Here is a 22,229-nt window from a genome sequence, read left to right as displayed (position 1 = left end):
TAAGCTATAACCTTGCCATTTATAAAACATTTGTTTGAACGAACAAGTTACATGTTGAAGAGCTGCTGGAAGAAGCAAGTATATAGTGAAGGCATTATTAAAATATTAACACACTTGTAAAAGATTGGGGGGGAGGTAATCTAAATAGTCAAATATGAGAGGGCAAAGATTCCAGGAGGACTTTCTATCCTGCCCAAGCAGCAGTCAATCTCATCCAAAAAAAAATCAAAAAAAAATCAAGGTTGGTAGATAATCCAGTCTCTGTTCTATGAAAATGGGAATGTCTCCATGTGATTGTGGGGCTCTCTGTTAGATGGGCACACTGTAAAGTCTTTCAGGTAAATTGCTTTACTAGCTGAACTACTGCCTTTTCACCCAGGACCCAAGAAGATCAGACCCCAAACTCTGAATGCTCAATTAGACCTTTATTTAACACAGTGTGAGGGGGCTTGGACTTGTTGTCAAGTTCACTCCCAAGGCTGTAGCTAAAGGTTGTTTCCATTAAGCATATTCCACATGACTTTTGCATGGTGCGTGCTGGTCTGAAGAAGCCTTAAACCATTCACAAAACTGGAACCTTTTGCATTCATCACTGGGAGTCATGATTCAGATTGGGAGCCATGAAGGCTCAGCAGTCCTGAAATCAAAGACTGCTTATATACCTGGCCTGTGCCCTAAATGCACTGGGAACAGTTCACAAGACTGAGATACATGGGGAATGAGGCAGGGTGGGGAATCACGCAGCTGAGAAGAAAGGAATGACTGGATCTTAGAAAGGAAGTATACTCAGTTTGCTTGCACATTCAGGTTATCAGAAGGCCTTATATGAGGAATGGGGAGTGACAGAAGGGGGGGGGGGACACAGTAAGCAAACCTTTACATGCCCTCCAGGGCCTCATTTATTGAGTGGGTACAAAAATAAAATCATATAAAGATGCAGAAGCACCTCAGCGAAGAACAGTCACAATTAGGAAACAGCACAGCATGAACATGGCTTAGTACACACATTTTAAACAAGCAGGGAGCTCACTGAAATAAGATGCCTGTTCTGCCAACATTGCCCCTGACAGGGAACATTAGGATTGCCTCATGGTTCTAAAAAGCTTTCTGTCCAGACACTTCAGAACACATAACCTGCCGACAAGCATCGCTCTTAAGGTTGCATCTCAAGCCAGCAGCGTCTCCCGCAGCTGGTTCAGTGCTGTAGCTGGAAGCAGAAAAAAGGAAACGTACCGTATGGAAGGGGTCGCCACCTAGGCCAAGGGGGGGGTTGCACCTGTCACTCTTTAGGGTTCTGCCACCTGCACCAATGCTGCCAGTCCTCTGTAACCCATCTGGACTGGCAGCAGTCAACACAGTGCCTTGCAGGCAGAGACAGCCCCTTTTTGCTCTTTGTTATGCAGGGATAGGCAGGGTATCAACAGAACTTGAGGAACAGGAGCCTAGGAAGCACCACAGTCCTCAGAGGAGGGCTGCCTGCAGCATTAGCCCCTCTTTGAAATGGCAAAACAAAACTGGCACAACAGAAGCAAAAACTGAGAAATAATATGTCAGTGGCAACCTGATGGTTTTAAAAAAATACTTTTAGAAGTAGAATACATGGCATTTCTCCTACATTGCACCAAAGGTTATTTGGAAGCACTTTCAGTTGGTCTTATAGGCAGAACAGGGAACTGAAAGACAAGCCACCCATGGCTTTGGACCTCCCACAAGAAGTAGATGTATATATTGAATGCCTGGCTTTGGATTGCTATTGCTTTCACATCTCTGAGTCTGCATACATCCCATTGATTAGGTAGTCCACTTGGGTGTAGTCTTTCTTCCTGTAGCTCTCATAGGCCTGTATCACAAACAATACTACAATTGTTACAAAAAACAGGACTCCAAACAGAAGCACTGCTAAGAGCAAACTAACATCTACTGGACGATAGCTACCCTCACTACCTGTGTCCTGCTGATCTTGGCCTTGGTTTATGGTTACTGATTTGGGCGGTGCCACTGGACTTTTCGTTGCAAACACTGACAAGGAATTTGTATAAGTTGCGACAAGCACTGGTTGACTCGTAGCACTCGCAGGTTGCTCTGCAGCGGTGGTGCTTTCAGCACCCTTTGCAGTCACACGAGGCGTTAACCTATCTGGAGTTGTCTTTACAATTGTTGTGAGTACAGCTGACTTTGTTGCTACTGTGGCTGGTCTCTTGGTTGTTTGAGATATGCCAGTGGCTGTTGAAGTTGGTAGATTCTGGGTGGCTGTAGCTAGTGGATTCTGGGTGGTTGAAGCTGGTGGATTCTGGGTGGTTGAAGCTAGTGAACTCTGAGTGGCTGGTGGATTTTGGGTGGTTGCATTTGAAGATGAGTTTACTGGGCTTCTTGAGCTGCTTCCAACACTGCTAGAGTTCACTGGTATAAGAATGCCAGTTGCCATACCTGTTTTGAGGGTTGTGGGAAGCACTGAATTGTTTGCTGCTGTGGCAAAAGTAGTAGGAATAGTCCTGGGAGGAGTTGTTTCAGCAGCTCCCAAAGTTAACTTACTGGTCTGCGCCCCTTTTGAACTTGATGTACTGTTAACAGTAATAGCACTTTCAGTTAAATGGAAAGGTGTGGGAGGCAACAATGGTTTCTGAGGGGGAGTGCTGGGACCAGAAGTCACATTTGGGATGCCAAGAGTTGTGTTACCATGAGTTGTGGTTACGTTGTTACTAGCTGTGGTTATGGCTATTGCTCTACCTTGGGAGATGGCAGCGATCGTGGAAGTGGCAGTGGTAGTCGTGCTGACTGCAGTACCTTCTGCTACCTTCCTCTCCGGAGCTGTTTGCAAAAGAGGCACTTTTGTTTCTGTCCCAGCAAGTCTTGTTTTATTCTGCAGCTCCTGCTCTTCAGCAGACTTTCCTGTGTTGTTTGTTTGAAGGGCTCCTTCATGATCTCTCCTTTTACGGATCACAAATTCTGGCCAAAAACAAAACAAAACAAAAGACCAGAGACACAATTAGGATTGGGCTGCAGATAAAGAGTAGATCAAATGGCAGTCGATAAAAGAGTCCCAGGAGTTGTACTTTTGTCGTGCCACCTCCATTTACAGTGAATGAGAGCTATAGAATCTACCAGCTGTAATACATCATTGATTTCCATCTACAGAATTGCATAGATTGACACATAGAATACAAACCCCAAATACAACTTGCAGTAAGAGAACAGATATTGCTTTAAATAATTGGTTGCATAGATCTTTTAGACTAGTTATGACAGAAGCGAACATCTTCAGTAGCATAACTTCATTACCACCAGTTAGGTTTATATATATGCGGCATATACTCCAATATAACCATTCTCCATCCCCATATGATTAACGAAACATTTTTAAAGCAGCTGCCATATTGCAAAGACTGAACAAAGGCTGAAGGACTGGTTCCACTGACTGACTCCCATACAAGTCAAGGGATCTTTAACCCCCCCCCCCTTCAGAGGGGACAGTAACAAGGACTTTGTTGGAGACCCACCTGATACACCTCATGTCTTGTCTGCTTAAGGGAGTGGCTGAGGCACACAAGATGTACATATAAAAAAAAGAGAGCCTTGTCTTTCACGCAAGGGATGAAGACTTTTTAGAAATCACTTAGCCTTAGCCTGTGCCACAAGAGAAAGTTGGCAGAGGTGTACAGCTGAATGTCTCCAAGGAAGTGATTGAGCTCCTGGGGCACCAGTTGTTTATCCTTCTGTTACTCAAGCACTTCTCTAAGTTCCTGAGAAGTATTTAAAGGCCAGAAACAAGCATGAAAAGCTGTCCTTTCAAAAATGCATGTACAGCAGAACTTTCTCACACCCTTTACAAGACTGATTCTCCAGTTCCTAACATGCTTCGTTTTGTTATGGTGTCACTTGCAATTAGAGCAGAAGACTCCGCTGTTGCAAAATCCAGTGTTAGCTACGGATGCTAAAACCACTCCAATTACACACAGAGCCTCCAGTTTCTGGCTTGAAAGCCAATAGGAAACGAATGCCAATATTACCTCCTTTCCTCAGGGAAACAAGGGTGCAAGGATAAGCAGAAAGAGCACCCAGAAAAGGAATGGTAGAGGCACTTTTAAAAGGGGGACAATCTAAATCAAATTGTTTCAAAACCGCACAATTTCATATCCGAGCCTTAGTGTCAGGCAGGATTGTCAGACAGGGTTTTGGTGGGACCTGGTTGGACAAAATACTGACAGTGCCAGCCCCCACTTCCCTCCCCTCTCACAGGAGGATTGCTTCATAATCCTCAATTCCTGCTGGCCTCCCAAGCATCAGAAGGCAGGCAGACCCTTCAGTCACCCACAGGCCTTTGCTGGTGCAGACCATGATGTCTTGATCCCACCCTCTGCCACTCCCCAGGAAATAATCAGATTCATGGTTAACTGAGCTAAGTTTCTCTAGGATTCATGAGTTGGTCATGAGTTGGAGAGGCAGTGTGGTGTAGTGGTTAAGAGCAGTAGACTCATAATCTGGTGAACTGGGATCGATTCCCCACTCCTTCACATGCAGCTGCTGGGTGAGCTTGGGTTAGTCACACTTCTTTGAAGTCTCTCAGCCCCACTCACCTCACAGAGTGTTTGTTGTGGGGGAGGAAGGGAAAGGAGAATGTTAGCTGCTTTGAGACTCCTTAGGGTAGTGATACAGCGGGATATCAGATCTAAACTCTTCTTCAAACTCTTCTTGGTTAGACCCTGGAAGGGATTCACCTAACCAGCCCTGCTAGTGGAAGCCCTGAACAAGGACCTCTCCCCTCTCCTCTGCACACTGAAAATGGATTGGGAGACCCCCCCCCAAAAAAAGAAAAACAATGTGCAGGGGGAGGAGAGGGAGGAATCATTACACCTGGCAGACTGAAATGCTTCCACAGATATGGGAAGATTGAAAGAGCATGTCATTCCTAGGATGGGGTAGGGAGCCTTTTCTATCTTGGAATCCAGATTATGGAATACTTCCCTCAGAGTATTTTCTTCATTGCCCACTGTTATGCTGAAAACTGTATTCTTTTGGAAGGTTTTTTTTCCCTTTAGTTAATTCTCTGCCTGGCTTTTTTTTGTCCTTCTGATTCTGCAGCTTTTAATTGTTGCCAGTTTTTAAATATTATACTTTATATTGTTACATTAGACTGCTTTGTCTTAAGACACCTTGAATATTCTGCCTAGAAAGGTGGGGTATATGTTTTTAATATAAATAATCAGTCTCGCAAAATAGCCTATAATCGCATCCAAAAAATCTTTACCTCTCAAATGAAACTTGTGGAAATCTGATAGAGCCCCCATTAAACACTGTAAACATCTGGATGGTGTGGTAAGAGAACGTTGCCTTTAGTAATAGCAATAGCTGCTGCAGCAGCAGGTTTTTTAATCATGAGCTGTCCCATTGAATCCAAATTACCTCCCATTAGTTCTTTAACATCCTGTGTGCTGGCATTCTGACATGCACTCAGCTGAGGACAGCGCAAGAGGACACAGCGGCTCTGATACAGCACTGACCAGCAGTAGAGATTACCTAGAATACCACACAGGAAAGGAAGATCATCACTCTCACTGGTATAAAACGAATCACATTTTATCCTATTAGCAGAGTTTTAGTATGGTGACAGTTTTACTTATTTTATTTCATAAAATGTACATGCCGCTTGATTGAAGAACAAAACCTCAAAGCGGTTTACAAAAAAAAGACAAAACAATAAAATCATTACCAAAATTTTACAACTGTGATTTAAAACATGCAGAGAATGAAAACTGCAATAAAATAGACTAAAACAAATTAAAACTCCTACAAAGCTCTAATCTCTGTGAAATGAACAGCACAAATACTAGACTGCAACAATCTGTCAACAATATTATACTGCTTCCCTGAAAAAATGAGTAAACAAGGACAATAATGTCACAGATAACGGCTAGTGTGCAAGTAATGAGTAAGGATTCAAAGGGGTCCAGTTACAATAAGAGTTTTGCTGTGAACAGTGTTAGTGGGACAGAAAGCTTACAACATGGCTAGGCAGACTAAGGCCTGGGGGCCAGATCCGGCCCAATTGCCTTCTACATCCGGTCCGGGAATCAGCATGTTTTTACATGAGTAGAATGTGTGCTTTTATTTAAAATGCATCTCTGGGTTATTTGTGGGGCATATGAATTCGTTCATATTTTCCCCCCCAAAATATAGTCTGACCCCCCACAAGGTCTGAGGGACAGTGACTGGCCCCCTGCTAAAAAGTTTGCTGACCCCTGGCTTACAAGCTCCAGGCAAGTCCCTTCAGATAAAAAGTAGAAGCAAGATACAAGGAGAAGGCAGCTACAAAGACTTGCATTTCAGCCATGAGGGAGGGGACCAAAGCTAAGCCACACAGCATGTGCTTTGAATGCAGAATGTTGTTGGGGCTGACCTTTGAACTGTCATTTAAGAAAACCTCCAGCAAGAAAACTAGGGAAAGGCTCACATCTGAGGACTTGGGAGAACTTCCCTGCCAAATGAAGTAGACAGTGCTGGACTGGAACTTGTGTCTTACGATGACAAGGTAAGAAGCTGGGCACATTTTACTTAGAGAAGATTGGTGGTAGGGGCATGATAAGCAGCTTCGGGGGGGGGGGGGGGGAGCCACAAGAAAGCAAACCCAACCACTTCCTAACTTATAGCAGCATCCATAAAAGCTAGGTAATGTGAAAAGTTGCTTTGGGAAACTGAAGTCCTCTTCCCTTATGGCCTTTAAATAGGGAAACTGATGAGCATCTGTCAGGGATGATTTAAGCCTCGAATGAGGTGGGCAAAGCTGTGACCCTCCAGATGTTGTCAGGCTCCAACTCACCACAGCTCCAGACAGCTTGGACAATTGTCAGGGATGTAGTTCAGCAACATCTGGGGGGGAATAATTTAGTCACCCCGAGTCTAGAAGCTCCTAAAGTTCCAAGGGGTTTGATTAAGTCACCCGTGAAGCTCATGTCAAACTGGATTGCAAATCAATTCCAAGGATCTCTGGGGCATTCAGGTAACAGGGCAACAAGGACACAGAAGAATGTGAAACTTCATCAAATACAGAGACATCTGGCTAAGGGTATGTTAAGTAATCTAACACAATTTCCTTGCTAGCGTTACACACAAAGGCTCTTCTATGCTTGCTGCATTGTAAAATTGTAAAAAAGAAATAGAGAAAAGGCAGTCCCTGGAAAACGGATGCTGTTTTCAATTTGACTAAGGTTGTGAAGTCACTTAGCTACTGCATATGTAGCAGCCATAATCAGAAATGCTGTGAAAGACCTAAGCAGACACCTCCTGCCCCAAAGGAAAAGATTTATGGTCAGGTGAGGTAATCTTACCTGATGCTGTTGGGCCTTTACAAGCTTGCTTGCAATGCTTTTCACTGCTCAGCAGATGTACATGTGTTACCTGGACCCCCCTCTCCTTTAAGATGGAGCTGCCGTTTTCAGACACACATAAGGAGATCAACAGAAAAGACCCAACAGCTGTCCACATCTTGAAGGCCTGCCTTGGAAGGAAACGAAACTTCTCTGGATAGTACCTCCAGATTTAAAAGCTGCTGTCGGGTCTTAAGTAGCACATCTGCAAAAGAAAAGAAAAAACACCACAAACTTACACTTTCCAGTAATTTCCAAAACATTTCCAGGCCTTCACCCAGCTGCCTGCAAAAGCCCTCTCTTTCTATGGGTCCCGCTACCACACACTGGTGTGCTATACACATGGAGAAGACAAAAGGCCACAAGTGACTTCAACAATGGTAGTTTTCTCGAGTTTGGAACACTCCTCTTTACTTTCCTAGCACACTTAACAGAATGGCATATGACTTGGGCTGATGGGAGCAGTGATTCAAAACATCTGGAGGGCGCCAGGTTGGCAAAGACCGAGCGACGGAATGGTCTGCAAACATGTGACAGGAGTCAGCTATTGAGAACAAGGTATACAGGCCAAAGCGGAGCCTGGATTAAATTTATTAATGAACCATTGAAGTTCACAGTTGTGGGACCAATGAATAACTACTTAAGATTAAATTTATTAATGAACCATTGAAGTTCACAGTTGTGGGACCAATGAATAACTACTTAAGATTAGATTGACCCCTAAAGAAAAATTCTTAGAAATATTAACAGCTACAAGCAGTATTATTAACATAACCACCACATAACACAATCTACTACTACCTCTCTCTACTCTTGCTCAGCCAGCTCCACAGTTGATGGCCCATGGAAGGCCAAGTGTCCCCACAAAAGAAAAAGCTGCCTGAGCAAAGTTCTTAACCTGAGGTAATATTTCTGGGTTAGCGGAGTCTGCAACCTGAAGCGTATGTAACCTGAGGTACCACTGTATTTTCATTTTGCTCATCTGGAAATCTACACTTGAACATAAATAAGGCCTACGAGATCTTTTGCTTCCTTGGCTAAAATACTGCAGAATGAATTTTGCTGCTGGTCAGGGAGCAGAATTATACCACCACGGGAAAGGTCACCTCCTTAACACCTGGGAAACATGCACTGTATTAAATATTTTATTATCAGAAAGCATGTTTTCATTCCATTTCCCATAATTCTGATAGTTCATGTCTCTCTTTGGGGTTGATCACACTGCTTCCATAAAGTTTTAAGTTTTTTTTAAAAAAAGGCAGATTTGGGATGTTAATACCGAAAACAAAACCTTAAAAAGTATTTCAAATTCAGATGCCCAGAAAGATGTCAATCATATAATGAAGGATTAAAATATTCTGCATAGGCGATATAATCCATTTGGAAGCTGTATTCATATCATACCTTCCTTTAACCTCATCACAAGACAGAGGCAGGATTTTATTTTATTCTCATGTGTGAGACAGGTAGCCCACTCACTATAGGTGTGACTTCTGAAATCTCCTCTATATGTGTGATTGTTTTACATGTTTTTAGATAGTTATAACCATTTTAAATTTCTTTGGATGTTTTAAATTGTTTTATGTAGTTTTTTATTTTTAATTCTCACTTTTGTGCTGTCCTGGATTCCTTTGGAAGAAAGGGTGGGATGCAAATTTAATAAAACAATAATAACATAGGACAGGCTTGCCACCCTGCCATGGTTTTAGCAACTTTTTAAATTCTTTTTTTATAGGAGAAACACTAAGATGTACTAACTTTTACAATGCAAGAAGGGCCTACTTGCTCTGTGGCTGCATTGAGACTTTGAAAAAGACATCTGGCCTTCTTGCATTGAAGTCTCTCCAGTGTCTTAAACAGCAGAGAATAAATCACTGCATGAGACAAATCCTGAATTCAACTTCCAGGGGCTTGGGGTAGCAATATTACCCTTTTGCAGCAAAAACAAAGCATCCTGTAGCACATTAAAGTCTAACAAATTTATATGGCAGAAGTTAGTCCACTATACCCTGGGTGTGGGTAGAAAGGGTGATGGGGAGATTATGTTTCTGAACAGAAGCACAGTGTTCAGGCTTGAATATCAATCTACAAAATGTTTCAGCCTTAAAGAGTAATAGAACAAGTCTTTGCAGACTTAATGAGGGTAGAAGTTTCCCATTACGGCCTCTTTTGTGGAAGCAGCGATATAAAAACTAGCAAGCGGTCTGACTGCTGGACACAGTTAAATTGACAGCTTAGTCTTACATTAGGTTCAACACCTGGCCTCCACTTGGAAACAAGGGTTTACAGTGTGCATGGGCATTACATCCTCTGATCTTCTATTTGAAGATTTTGCTGTGAACCACTGAAATTTGAGACAGCTGTGGAAGGAGGCATGCACCCTAACTTGGCCTACAGTTCCGTGGGTATTCTGACTGGAAGCTGGCCTTTAGCAATACAGGAAGCTGCTTATACTGAGTTCAGCTAACTCAGAACTATCTAAACTGATTGGCAAAGGCTCTCCAGGCTTTTCAGGCAGGGGATTTTGCGCAGCCATACCTGAAAATGCCAGGGAGTGAGCCTGGGAACTTTTGTATAAAAAGGATGCGCTTTTAAAAATTTCATAACATGGCAGTATTCCAGAAAATGAACAACGCCCCGCCCCTATCAGCATTTGGCTCAATCTGGTTGATCCAAATTTAAATTTAAACATAAATTATGTTCGCTTTGAACCTCCCTCCTATGTTCATCAATACACCATTGTTTCATTGGCAACATAAGCGGAAAAATGACTACTACTCATACTTAATCTAAGCACAACCACAAGGGCTCCTGATTGGGTGTTTAGCTATGCGATGTTTAATGTTCTCACTTATTTCTGTTCTATCCTGCTTCCCCTTTGTTTTTGTTCAAATCAATTCATGAACCAAGAACCTACACATTGACCACTTAAGTTGCAGATATTACTGAAAATTAATTATGCTAGTTTTGTGATATACAAATGGCATGAGATAACTTGGTCTATTTATTTGTATCCTATGATCCTTGTTCCTAAAACCCCAAAACAAATTGTTATTATTTTTTAAAGCAGCATGTGATCTTCCACTGGGTTGCACTCCCCTTCCCCCTTAGGACCAAGAGAATTCCATCTTGCAATTTGACAACTTTTCCATTTATGGTTGCACGATAAAGTCAATCTGCACTAATAGTTCGGGAACAAAACATAGCTTTCAGAAGGCTGTATTTAATTTTGTGCTCCATTATGCCATTAATTTTATGCTCCCTTTTCAAGGTATTTATAGCGTTGACAACCTTTGTTCTTTTTCTGAATGTTTAACTAGGTCAACATTTCTAAAATAAAAATCACCAAAGTAAGTGAAATCCAGAGCTGTGATATTAAGTAGAACTCACAATCAGTGCTTTTTTCCTCCCCCCTAGAGAAAAAGGTGCCGGAATGTACCTCCCTCAGAAAGACCCACCCTAGAACCCAAAGAGGCGAAGGGAGCCTTCCGTGCCTCAGCTGAGCAGCTAGCAAGCACCCACCATAGAAACTAATGGTGCATTTTCACATGCATAACTGACCTACTCCTATAATTGTGTCATCAACATTCCGCTGGTTCAGTGAGTACCTTCCATAAAGGTAAGGCACCCATGATCCATTTTCAAATACAGAAACGATCTACTCCTACAGGATGTGCAAAAACAATCAGGACTTCATGTTGAGCAACAAGCAGAATCAATATTTGCATTGGGAGATGGGATGTCAAGCAGCGCTGAAAGAAAAGTCAGAGGAGTGCATAGGAATTTGGCTCAACACTGCAGAATCTATTAGCGACACAAAACATTTCAAACGTCTGTGCGGAGTGCAGTGTCATAGCCAAAGTTATACTGGATGTGGGAGAGCATTTCAAAAGATCTAATTCTTGCACACCATAAATAGCCCTGAACAGCTTTACAGCATGCCTTTAACTAAGCAGTAATCTTTCGGTCATATAACTCAGGCCCAAAAATACTACAGAACATCTGCCCTTGCTGCCGGTGGATTATTTCCAAAAACGCATCATCTGCCTTTTTGGATCAAACTGTGCATGTACTGGGGAAGGGCTTGGCTGGTGCTTACATAATGTTCAATAACAAAATCTATAAGGAAATGCTATAGGACAGAGAGGACAATGAATACAACTAACCTGCACATTGTTGTTATCTAAGTAATAGCAGGGGAAAGTGGTTTTATCCTGCCCCTGCCATGGTCCTGACAAAAATTGCTCCCCCAGCTGCTATTTGCATCAGGGGGGAAGCCTTCTTTGGCATCCCATGCACAGTATAAAGTAAGCCCTGCTCAATTGGGCCAATGGCCCATTGAGCCCAGCACCCTGATCTCATAGAGGCCAACCAGATGTCCTTAGGAAGCTCACAAGCAAGACATGAACAGAACAGCACTCTTCCCATTTGTGACCCCATCAATGTGTATTCAGAGGCAGACTGACTCACAACAGTGGAAGTAGTACACAGCTGCCATGATTAGCAACCATCAATGGCCTTCCCCTCCATGACTTTGTCAAATCCTCTTACAAAGCTCTGCAAGTCAGTAGCCATCACTACATCATGGAGCAGCAAACTGGTGCCTCAGGTTTTCTGAACATCTTTTTCTATGAAACACTTGCCGGCTTTGTTGCTCAAGGCACAGGAAACCATGTACTCTGTTAGCACAATGCCCTTACTTTAGTGCACAATGGCCTGGAGTGTGTAGGCTGATCTGCACTGGGTTTGGAGTACAAGAATTTAGCTAGACGGTCTTCTGGCCACTTAGCAGTCTGGTTATAAGCGATTGCCAGCTAACATGATGTCCTGCTTCCCAGGAGGTGGCAAACTAAGAAAGGTCGCTGGGAGAAGTTAACTCTGCTTTCAAGTCTAAATTTAAAAATCTAAGAGTGCATGTGACAAATGCCTAAATGGATTCCAATACTACCAGATCACATATCCTTTGATTTGGTAGGTCAGGTCGTATAACTTGGGAGAGCCTTCCTGAAGTCAGAGTTTAAAAAATGTCAAAACCTTATTTCAGATATAGCAACCACTCTCCTTCCCCCTTCAAAATAAACGTTCAGAAGTTAAATTCACCCTAGTTATAATACTAATACTAATACTAATAATAATATTGTTTATACCCCAGCCACTCTGGCAGCTTCGAGTTAAATAAAATAAAATAAAATAAAATGTATGACATTTTATTATATATTGTAGTCAATGAACTGGTGTTCCTTTAGCAATATTTTTATTCCTCAGGCTTTTTTAATTAGTTATTGTTTTTGATGCAAACAAACTAAAACAGCTACCCTCTTGCTGATTTTCTCCACTATTGAAGAGACTGGCATGTGTCAGGAAACAACTCACATGGAAGCTGTGTGACATCTGACTGTCCCAGCTGCCTTTATAAGTTTTTCTCAACTGAGATGGTTCAACTGGTTTCCCTGGCTTCCTAGTTCATTCACCTCTAAAGTGATCTCCTTAGCAATGAAAGAGGAACTTCCTGGACACCACTAGAGTTTTTTCTAGGCACTGTTTGCCTAGATGGAAACAAGTAAAAAATAAGTAGATGGTAATTTGCACAGGAGAACAGCATCCACAAATTTGCATCATGGTTGTTGTTGTTTTGGCTTTATTTTCCCTAATACCGTGCCACACCAGCCTATTTATCCTGTAAGAGCACCATTCACTCACTCAATAATTCAAATACTGTTCCTCCCAAAACCACTGCATTCCTGCATTTCCCGGCTGCTGTTCCATTTTGTAGCTTCCCTTGCAAATATAGCACAAGCCTTGAGGTAATGAACTGATTAAGGAAGGCAATTGTCTTGTCAGATGCAAGGAGACTGGAGCTGTAACACCACTTCCTTCCAATACCTGCCCCCACTGCCATTACAACAGAACAGGTCTTGCCTTGGTGTAGCATCTTTTTAGAAAAGCTTTTCCTTGCCATTTTTATCATAAAGCAACTGATCTACATAGTCCCCCAACCATCAAAATTCCATTTCATTAACACAGAAATTCTTGCCCTTGTTTTTTTCCTGCAAAAAGGGGAGGAAAAAAAAACACCAGCAGATAACCCAGTCAACTTGACTGCAGGATAGCGAGGAACCACAGTGCAATTCACATTCAAATATACTACGGTCTATTGTCAACAGAATTTTAGATACAACGTGTTTTTCAAAAATAGGTTTCACATACCTAGCTCCTCTTAATTGCTACTTTACCCATGGATATTCTCTCGCAAGGACTGGTACACACTTGAAAATTCCTGTGGGTCTTGCTGGACCATTTAATGGTTTTCTACCTGCTGTAGCAATTGTGCTGTGCTAGATGCTGTATGGTATTTAATAGCATTTTCCAGAAACACACCATGAACCACCTGAATGAAACTAACAGACCACCAGGTCCACAGACAAGAGTTTGGCAACCCCTGGCCTCAGAAGAGCCCTCTGCAATGCACTCCATGTTTTGGACGGATGAAAAGGTAATCTGAGAAACACTCATAATGCTGCCAATTATGTCTGGGAAGGAAAACTATAGAAAGTCAGATTGATAATACAACCCAGATGCACAACTGACAACAAAGCACTCAACCTTCACAAAACAATGCAAATATCATCACCGGAATAAAACCTTGTTTATATATATGAGGCCTATGGAAACCTCACACATGTTAATAGAGAGGGTGCATGTAAGGTTTTGCAAATGTCAAGCTTAACATTGTTCAAAGCAATGTTCTCTCTTGCTCCTTCCTTCCCCACCCTCCCAACACACACACACACACACACACACACAGAGCTTTGTCCCCCCCCCCCCCAACACTCTAGAAGCTGCCATGGTAGACTGCACTGCTCTTTGAAGGCTTCCGCATGAAAAATTACAAGGCTGAAGTTCCATTTATGAAATGTCACTTCATTTGGAATATCTGAAACAATCCAGTTTAATATAAAGAAAAATGAACTGCCAAACCCCACGTATAGAAGTCAGGATTGGACAATAAATCTGTCAGTGTAAACGCCTCCAAGGAATAGAAACCTGCCTGGAAACTGGGCTGTTGCCTTCCAGGGCCTAATCAGGAGTGAAAGGCACAAGTGAAATTGTAAATGCGCAGCCTCCGTGCGAGGACCGAGAAGCTCTTTGCTTTTCACACACTGTTGAAGATTAGAAGAAGTTTTAAAAGCTCCAACTCAAAGCTCGGTTCCCCAGTGGTCTCTGGGTGAAGACTGCATTCAAACAAGCAAGAAGAAGAAGAAACGCAGAGGGAAAAGTACTACATATCAGGGTGGATTTAAATCACGATTTAAATCACTAGTCAGTAAGACTTGATTTAAATCATTTTTTACAGAAAGACTCATTCTTGCTGGTATATAAGGCTTCATTTTTGGAATAATAAATTTTCAGAGTAGTTTTTAGTTATATCAAAAATTACTGATTTGGTTATACTATTAGAAAGACATAGACAGATAATTATGAAATATTTGTGAGGTTTAATAACTGTTTATAGGGGCTATATCTCCCAGCAGCCCTGGCTTTGGCGAGGCTGGCTTTCCTTTTTCTGGTGGGGTGGGGAGGAGAGATACGGTTGGTAGGCCTAGGCTGGAACAGGCTTGCAGAAAGAAGAGGCCGAGGAGAAACAGGCTGGTGGAAAGCTGGAAAAGGGGAACCAAGGACTGGAGCAGAACTTCAGAGATTCCTGCTGCAGGACTGAAGTTCCAGGTACAGTGGTGCCTCGCAAGACGAAATTAATTCGTTCCGCAAGTCTTTTCGTCTTGCGAGTTTTTCGTCTTGCGAAGCACGGTTTCCCATAGGAATGCATTGAAAATCAATCAATGCGTTCCTATGGAAACCGCCTTCAGACCAGGTCCGGGGACAGTCTGTCCCCCGACCTCTTCTGAAGGCCGGCGGGGGGCGAAAGTCTTTGCTTCCCCCCCCCCTGCCTTCCCGGTACAGCGGAGACTTCTCCGCTGTCCCGGGGCGATCTTAAAATGCTGGCAGGTCTTTGTCCCCCCTGCCTGCCTTCCCGGGAGCGCTGCCTTTCTCCGCTCTCCCGGAAAGGCAGGCAGGGGGAGCAAAGACTTTAGCCCCCCGCCGGCCTTCAGAAGAGGTCCAGGACCTCCTCCCACCGCAAGCCCCGGGAACAGAGGAGAAGCCCTTTGTGCCTTGTCCTCTGTTCCCGGACCTCCCACCGCAAGCCTTAGGACAGGTCCGGGAACAGAGGAGAAGGTGCGCTGCGCTTCCCCGCTGTCCCTGGAGATTTTCCTATGGGCTTTCGTCTTGCGAAGCAAGCCCATAGGGAAATTCGTCTTGCGAAGCCGCTAAAAATCGGAAAACCCTTTCGTCTTGCGGGTTTTTCGTTTAGCGAGGCATTCGTCTTGCGGGGCACCACTGTAGAGGCTTTATTGTCAGGCGAGCCCTGGGAAGAAGGGTCTGGAACCAGTGAACTCTTATTAGTTGACTGGCAAGCACTTCAAGGTCTCGCCAAGGACTTACAGATCCCAGTTACCATTTCCACCACCACCCCTTTGGATTTGCTTCTACATTCAGGTGCCTATTCTGTACAGTTAAGTGTTAGCGTCGTTGTTGGAACCCAGTGGGATTGGGAAGAGGTTGCCAGCCCTGAAGTGCCTTCAGCACTTGCCCCAAATCTGAGTTGCACAGATATGCAACCGACTCGCACAATTATTACACAAAGATCCCAAGACTTGAGGAGTATTCTGCTCACAAGGTTGCATTTTCATTTTTACTGCTTCACACTTAGCTACTTATGCAGATCTATTCCACTCCAAACAATCTATTCATTGAACCTCTTGGAACTTAGCATTTAAGAGGTATGGGGTTGGTTTGTGTGTATAAATTTGCAAAGGAACAATGGGTTTTTTTCCTCAACTCTGTATGTTTATTTTATAACATTTTTCCTGTGAATAAGAGGCATGTTATCTCTGCAGACACAAATTCACATTTTTGAGAACTGCAAAAACAAGCATCTGTGATAATATCTTCTCGTTAGAAAAACTGCCCCAAATAACCTTACAGAAACCTCTGGAAGAGCATGACATTGTGAATGGATTAGTGGAATTCATTTACCAAAATTTTTAAACATTGCATATAAAGCCTCATGCTACATAATTAAAAACAAATCCTTCATTCTTGATGAATAGCCTTTGGACTATAATGTAACTTAAATAGAAAACCATCTTTAGAAAGATTTTTCCTCCCAAAGCATTTTTTTTAAAAAAAATCCAATTTAAATAAAAAAAATCTGATTTAAATAAAAAAAATCCACTATTTATTTGTTTGTTTGTTTGTTTAAAAATCATTTATTTTTATCCACCCTGCTACAAATGCAGTGGGTGATCTCCCCACAATTTGATTTTTCTCTTTGTGAGGCTCAAAGGAAATTAACTGCACAATAGGACGGTAACAACTTCTGGGATGAAGTTGGGGTAGACATCAGTCTGCTACAGAAAAAGAATTAATCCATTCTTACTGGATTACTTTTGGGGTTCTCATCCATAGCTTTTCTCCCTAAGTAATTCTTCAGCTTTCTGCAAGACTTATCATGCATCAACCTACCTCTGTGCATGAATAATATATTTTGGGGAAGGGCACAGCTCAGCAGTAGAGCATCTGCCTTGCATGCAGATGGTCCCAGGTTCAATCCCTGGCACTTACAACACAGGGCTGGAAGAGACCTCTGTCTGGAATCCTGGAGAGATGCAGCCAATCAGTGTAGACAATACGGAGCTAGATGGACCAATGATCTTACTCCCTTTAAGGCAGCTTCCTATGTTCCTGTAAATACCTACACTAATTCTGAACATCAGAAATTAAAGGAACGGGGACTACCTTTAAAATACAGTCGTACCTCGAAAGTCGAACGACTTGTGAGTCGAACGTTTTTGCTCCTGAACGCCGCAAACCCGGAAGTGAGTGTTCCAGTTTGCAAATGTTCTTTGGAACCCGAGCGTCCGACGTGGGTTCCATAGATTCCAATTGGCTGCAGGATCTTCCTGCAGCCAATCGGAAGCCACGCCTTGGTTTCCAAACATTTTGGAAGTCGAATGGACTTCCAGAACAGATTCCATTTGACTTCCGAGGTACGACTGTACGGTATTTCAAATCTCAATTTTCTAGCAATGATAATGACAACCAAACAACTAAGGTTTAACACAGACAGAATATGTGTCAATAGAAATAATAGTAATTGAAGAGGGCACAGGAATGTAGCAAGAGAAACATAGGAGAAGATATTCAAATAATGTAGAGCTGAAGATAGATAAGAATCCCACCACTTCCTTCAGGCCTGGGCTCATTGCCTTATACTTTTGGCAGTGACAGTAACCTCTGCCTGGAGGGAGAACCCACGTCTAGTTCTTACTGAAGCCTCTTCTAATTTTTCACACACAGGAAATATGTTTCTGACCATTTCGGTTACGTCAGCATAACACCCTACACTAAAGATCTCCATTTTCTGTCTTTAAATGTTTTGTTCTCCCACAGGACAGCTGTGCAACTCCCAAACAAATACAACCTTCATCCTTCATTTTCTCACCAGCCAACAGCTTCTGTGAATGTAAGCGCAGAGCTGGATGCAAAAGGGTACTTGGCAGCCAAAAGAACAATTAGCCATTTATAAAAAATGTCCCTAAAACTCTGCCATTGTAGTCTTAAAGCCTCCTACAGGAGGGCCACTTTAAGATGGAATGGGGTGGACTAATCCATTCCTCATCATTCAAAGCTTCCTCTTCAGCAGACACCAGTACCACTACGCTGCCTGTCAAACAGCAACTGGCAGACCAGGTAACACCCCTCAGGAGGCCAGATTTGGCCCAGGAGTCTCCAGTTGCTGATCCCCACTTTAAAGAGACCCATCTCAGGAAGGATGCATATTGCCATTAGCCTCTGATGAAACTTGTGCCTTCACCCTCAAAAATAACTATATTTCCTAAGAGCCTCATGAAATGCTAGCTATAACAAATCCTTTTGACAAGCTTATGAATGCAGGAGGTATTAAACGTAAGGAATAGGATTGATGAATGTTCACTCTTCTTTCAGGAAATACTTTTGTCCCTTCAGAATCACTCCTTTCAATCTAAGAATCAGACCTTGTGAACATTTGGCTCAGTTCTACTTCATAGCGAGTATGAATAGGATTAGATTGCAGAAGAACTATGCTACAAAACAGAGGGTCTAACACAGGGGTCGGCAAGGTTTACCTTACCTGGGCCAGTTCACTCCAGCGGAGATCCCTCTGTGGGCTGGATTGTGCACGTGCCTGAGTGCACACACCCATGATTTCCAGCGTCTGCACAGACGCGATTTCTGGTGTCTCTGCATGCACGATTTCAGGCACAGCAGAAGCGAGTCCCTGCGCTGCACTGTTTTAGTGCAGTGCACAGGGACCCGCTGAGTGGGCGGCCCGGCTTGTGGGCTGGTTAAATGACCCCTGTGGGCCGCTTGTGGCCCATGGGCCTTAGGTTGCCTACCCCTGGTCTAGCACTATGTTACAGAATTTGCTACACCAAGATGTGTTTGGAACTGTTTGCAATTCTTATAGAGTTTATCCACAACATTGAACGCACAAATGTTTGTGAATCCTGACGAGAACGTGCATACTCTGTTGTTTCACGATGCAGCTACACTGAAAAAGAAAACCATCATACATGAATCAACCTAACCACCTTATTATGTATTCTACTGTGACATAGGCTGCAAGGTGTATGCTGACATAGCAGGACTCTGGTGACTGAAAAGTCATTAAGATGATGCATAAGCCCCAGTCAGTACTCCAGCTGACACCAATCACATCCTTTCTACACTCAGATTCCTTAGGAAATGCAGAGCCTTTAGTTAAATTATTGGGGGACCACACAAAAAATGGCCGGGGGCACATTTGGGCCACGGGTCAGCTACTCTGCTTTAGTATCTGCAGGCAAGAAGGAAAAGCAGCCTCCATCTGGATCCCAGCTGACGTCAGTCACCCCCTTTCTTCACTCTGCTCTTTCCCCTAGGATGGTGTCACACTACAAACCCTGCCCTCTACCATCCCTCTTCGCTGAACAGCATTGCACAATACTGCATCCCCACATTCAGCAACTGATCATTATTTGTGCAGTTGCCACACAATGCTAGAGTGACACTGCAATATCCTGGATATGAACTTGATGCTGATACAATGCTACAACTAGCAGTAGGCCAACACCAGGGGGGTTGTGCTATATGCACAGTGCTGTTGGCACACAACAGCCACGGTCATCCCACTTCTCAGTTAAAATCTAAGCAGCTTCAAAAACTTGGCTTAAGAAGGAATTGGATGTCGCATTAGTTGATGGTACAACCCCCCATCTCCTGCCCCCCGTACTGTTCTGGAGGTTCTTCCAAGCCTCCCCCACAAGTCAATTTGAGGGTGAGGGGGGTAAATCCATGTTGGAAGACTCATTAGCTGAATTCCACCTTTGATGTCTAGAACATCCCTTTAAAAATTTAACCTCAAACTGGTTCACCATAGTAAAGCTTTTCATATTCGTCTTGCAAGTGCCAGTTCTCTCATTAATGAAACTCCCAGCTGCCATGTACTAAACAGAAAAGTGCACTCCATGTTCAGACTCCTGCAGTACATCTGTCTGATTGATGAGCAACTGTGCGCATCTTAAGCTACGTGCTTTCTCTGTTAAACCTGACAGCCTTGGGTAAATCAAAATTGCTGTCTGCAACTGTTACCTCACCTTGCTTCTTGCTCAATGAACATATTTCCATTAGCCTCAAGTACTGTAACAACCTTAAGTGGCTATTTTGGATACTGTCTGGGACAGCAACATATACAACAGAAATGCACACCTTGCACTTATAAAAATATGGAATCTTGATACAATTGCAGGGGTGGAGAAGGGGAAAAGAAAAATACTGAGCATGGCTACAGATGCATTGCATTCTTACACCTGTGCAATGGAACGTTAAAGAGAAGTTTGCAGTATCTGAATTATTAGAACTAATGTGCGCACAAACTCTGAAGCCAGGGGATGCATATTCAGTTGTAAAGGAATGCCACCAGATGAGAACTTTGGCTGTGCACTTTGAACGTGGGCTCCTGCATCTTTGTGATGCAGCCTGTTTACATAGCTCAAGAGTCATTTGTTGACTGTGGACTTTCCCCGCCCCACACACCCTATAATCACAAAAGAAAATCGCTGATGTAGTGTTCCAACTCATCCCATCTTCCTTCCATGTCACCACTAACATTACTGTAGCCAGTTCAGACTGCTGCATGCTGAAGTTTGACTGCTTCATGAAATCACTTCATGGGTCCCCACACTTTCACTTCCTCGTGGCAATGGTGCAAACTACATGCACCCACAAGCAGTCAATATCCTTGGCCGACACGAGTGGGGAAACTGGCAACTATCAAGAGTACAAGGGCAATTTTCTTGCCAGTTACCAGCAGCGGTGAAAGACAACCATCCCTACCCTACTATGTAGCACTTGTAAGGCACAAGGTGTTTTGAACTGGGGATTCTGGCAGCTGGGTCCAAGGACACTGGAGGCAGAACATAGCCATCCTGGCTAGTGGCTACTGATAAGTCTTATTCTCCATGAATTTGTCCAGCCTCCTTTTGAAGTTGGGGGTCACTAAGCCTGCAGGGGTGAATTCCATAGATTAACTATGTGTTTTGTTTAACCTGAATTATCCAAGGGAGCTGAATGCTGGAAAGTCTAGGGTTCTAGTATTTATGAGGGAGAGAAAAAGTTCTCTTTCTCCACACCATGCATAATCTCAAATACCTCTATCATGTCTCCTTCCCCTTACTCTTCCCTTTTCCTAAACTAAAAAGCCTCACATGTTGTAACCCTTTCTAGTTGCTCTAGCCCCTTGTTCATTATACCAGCACACTCAGAGATGGCACTGGTGTGGCATCTTGTTGAATCTGCATTCTGAAGCAAACCTACAAATGTGTAAAATGATCTCCCTAATGTAGGTTCTCTACTCCACTTCATGCTTTTCCGAGCTAATACTCGTGCTCAAGCAAAGTATCTCTTTTACCTCTCTAAACAAGCCAGAATTCCCTCATACAAGATCTCTGAGTCTAAGGGATCACATAGTGGAGTTTTCCTGTCGAGGCACTGTCTTCCTGTGTTCGCTTTTCCATATATTTTTATCTGATCTCCCAGAACCTGATACAGGCAGGTACCAAACCCCTTTCCCCCACAAAAACTTACCCCATCAGCACTTGCAAAAGACATTCCCAATAGCAGAGGGAGCTATTTGGTCCTGCAGCAGCAGGGGTGGGGGTAGGGAAAGGGAAAGAGAAAGAGAGAGAATATAAATCAGCCCTTTCTGGAGTCTTTCAAGACAGAATAAAAAAGGTGGGAATAATTTGACAGGTCAGCTGACACACTTTTTAAAAAAAGATTACAAATTGTGTTGTACTTTTAATAGGTGCCTGATAATCAGAAACTGCCTTAAAAAGGCATGCACGTTCTTCAGTTCATTTTTATCATTAAAGGAGAATACTGCTGGCACAAATACAAACACATGGAGAATGCTGCTGGCATGTCTAGACATAGGAGCACTTTAGCACTCCAAGCTGCTGAGTGCTGCAAAGCTTACGTGACTCACAGGTCTGTGTAGCTGAAACAAAATACACTTGGGGAAAGTCAATATTGCATGTTGATGCTACATGTGTCCAATTGAAATATCAACCATTTAGCCCAATTTGCTAGAAACCCACATGGTTTTCATTTTATCTTAAGTATATGCATATGAATTAGAAGAGCTGTATTTACAGATTTAAAATGTAACAGCCATCTATTTGTTTTGAATTTAAAATGCTAAAAGCAGTAGATTAAATACACAAATTAATT

At 43.0% G+C, this 22,229-nt stretch overlaps 1 protein-coding gene across 2 annotated transcripts in view; it reads right to left on the bottom strand.

The window, feature by feature from the left end:
- Window positions 1–871: 871 nt before the first annotated feature.
- LOC310853013 (uncharacterized protein C11orf24 homolog) overlaps window positions 872–22,229 on the bottom strand; it is a 28,018-nt gene continuing 6,660 nt past the window's right edge. Inside the window, exons 2-5 of one of the 2 annotated variants that reach the window (XM_083757156.1) lie at window positions 21,585–21,636; window positions 7,323–7,566; window positions 5,401–5,514; window positions 872–2,946 (exon numbers count right to left, since the gene is read on the bottom strand). In XM_083757156.1, coding sequence (XP_083613282.1) covers window positions 1,760–2,946; window positions 5,401–5,514; window positions 7,323–7,479 — 1,458 coding nt within the window. In that variant the 5' untranslated portion in view covers window positions 7,480–7,566; window positions 21,585–21,636 and the 3' untranslated portion in view covers window positions 872–1,759. The remainder of the gene's footprint in view (window positions 2,947–5,400; window positions 5,515–7,322; window positions 7,567–21,584; window positions 21,637–22,229) is intronic. The other variant, XM_083757155.1, reaches the window with a different exon arrangement.

The sequence above is a fragment of the Podarcis gaigeae genome (assembly GCF_964106915.1).
Source record: "Podarcis gaigeae genome assembly, chromosome: 1".
In the NCBI taxonomy this organism is placed as follows: Eukaryota; Metazoa; Chordata; class Lepidosauria; order Squamata; family Lacertidae; genus Podarcis; species Podarcis gaigeae.
This window is presented reverse-complemented; position numbering and strand designations above follow the sequence as displayed.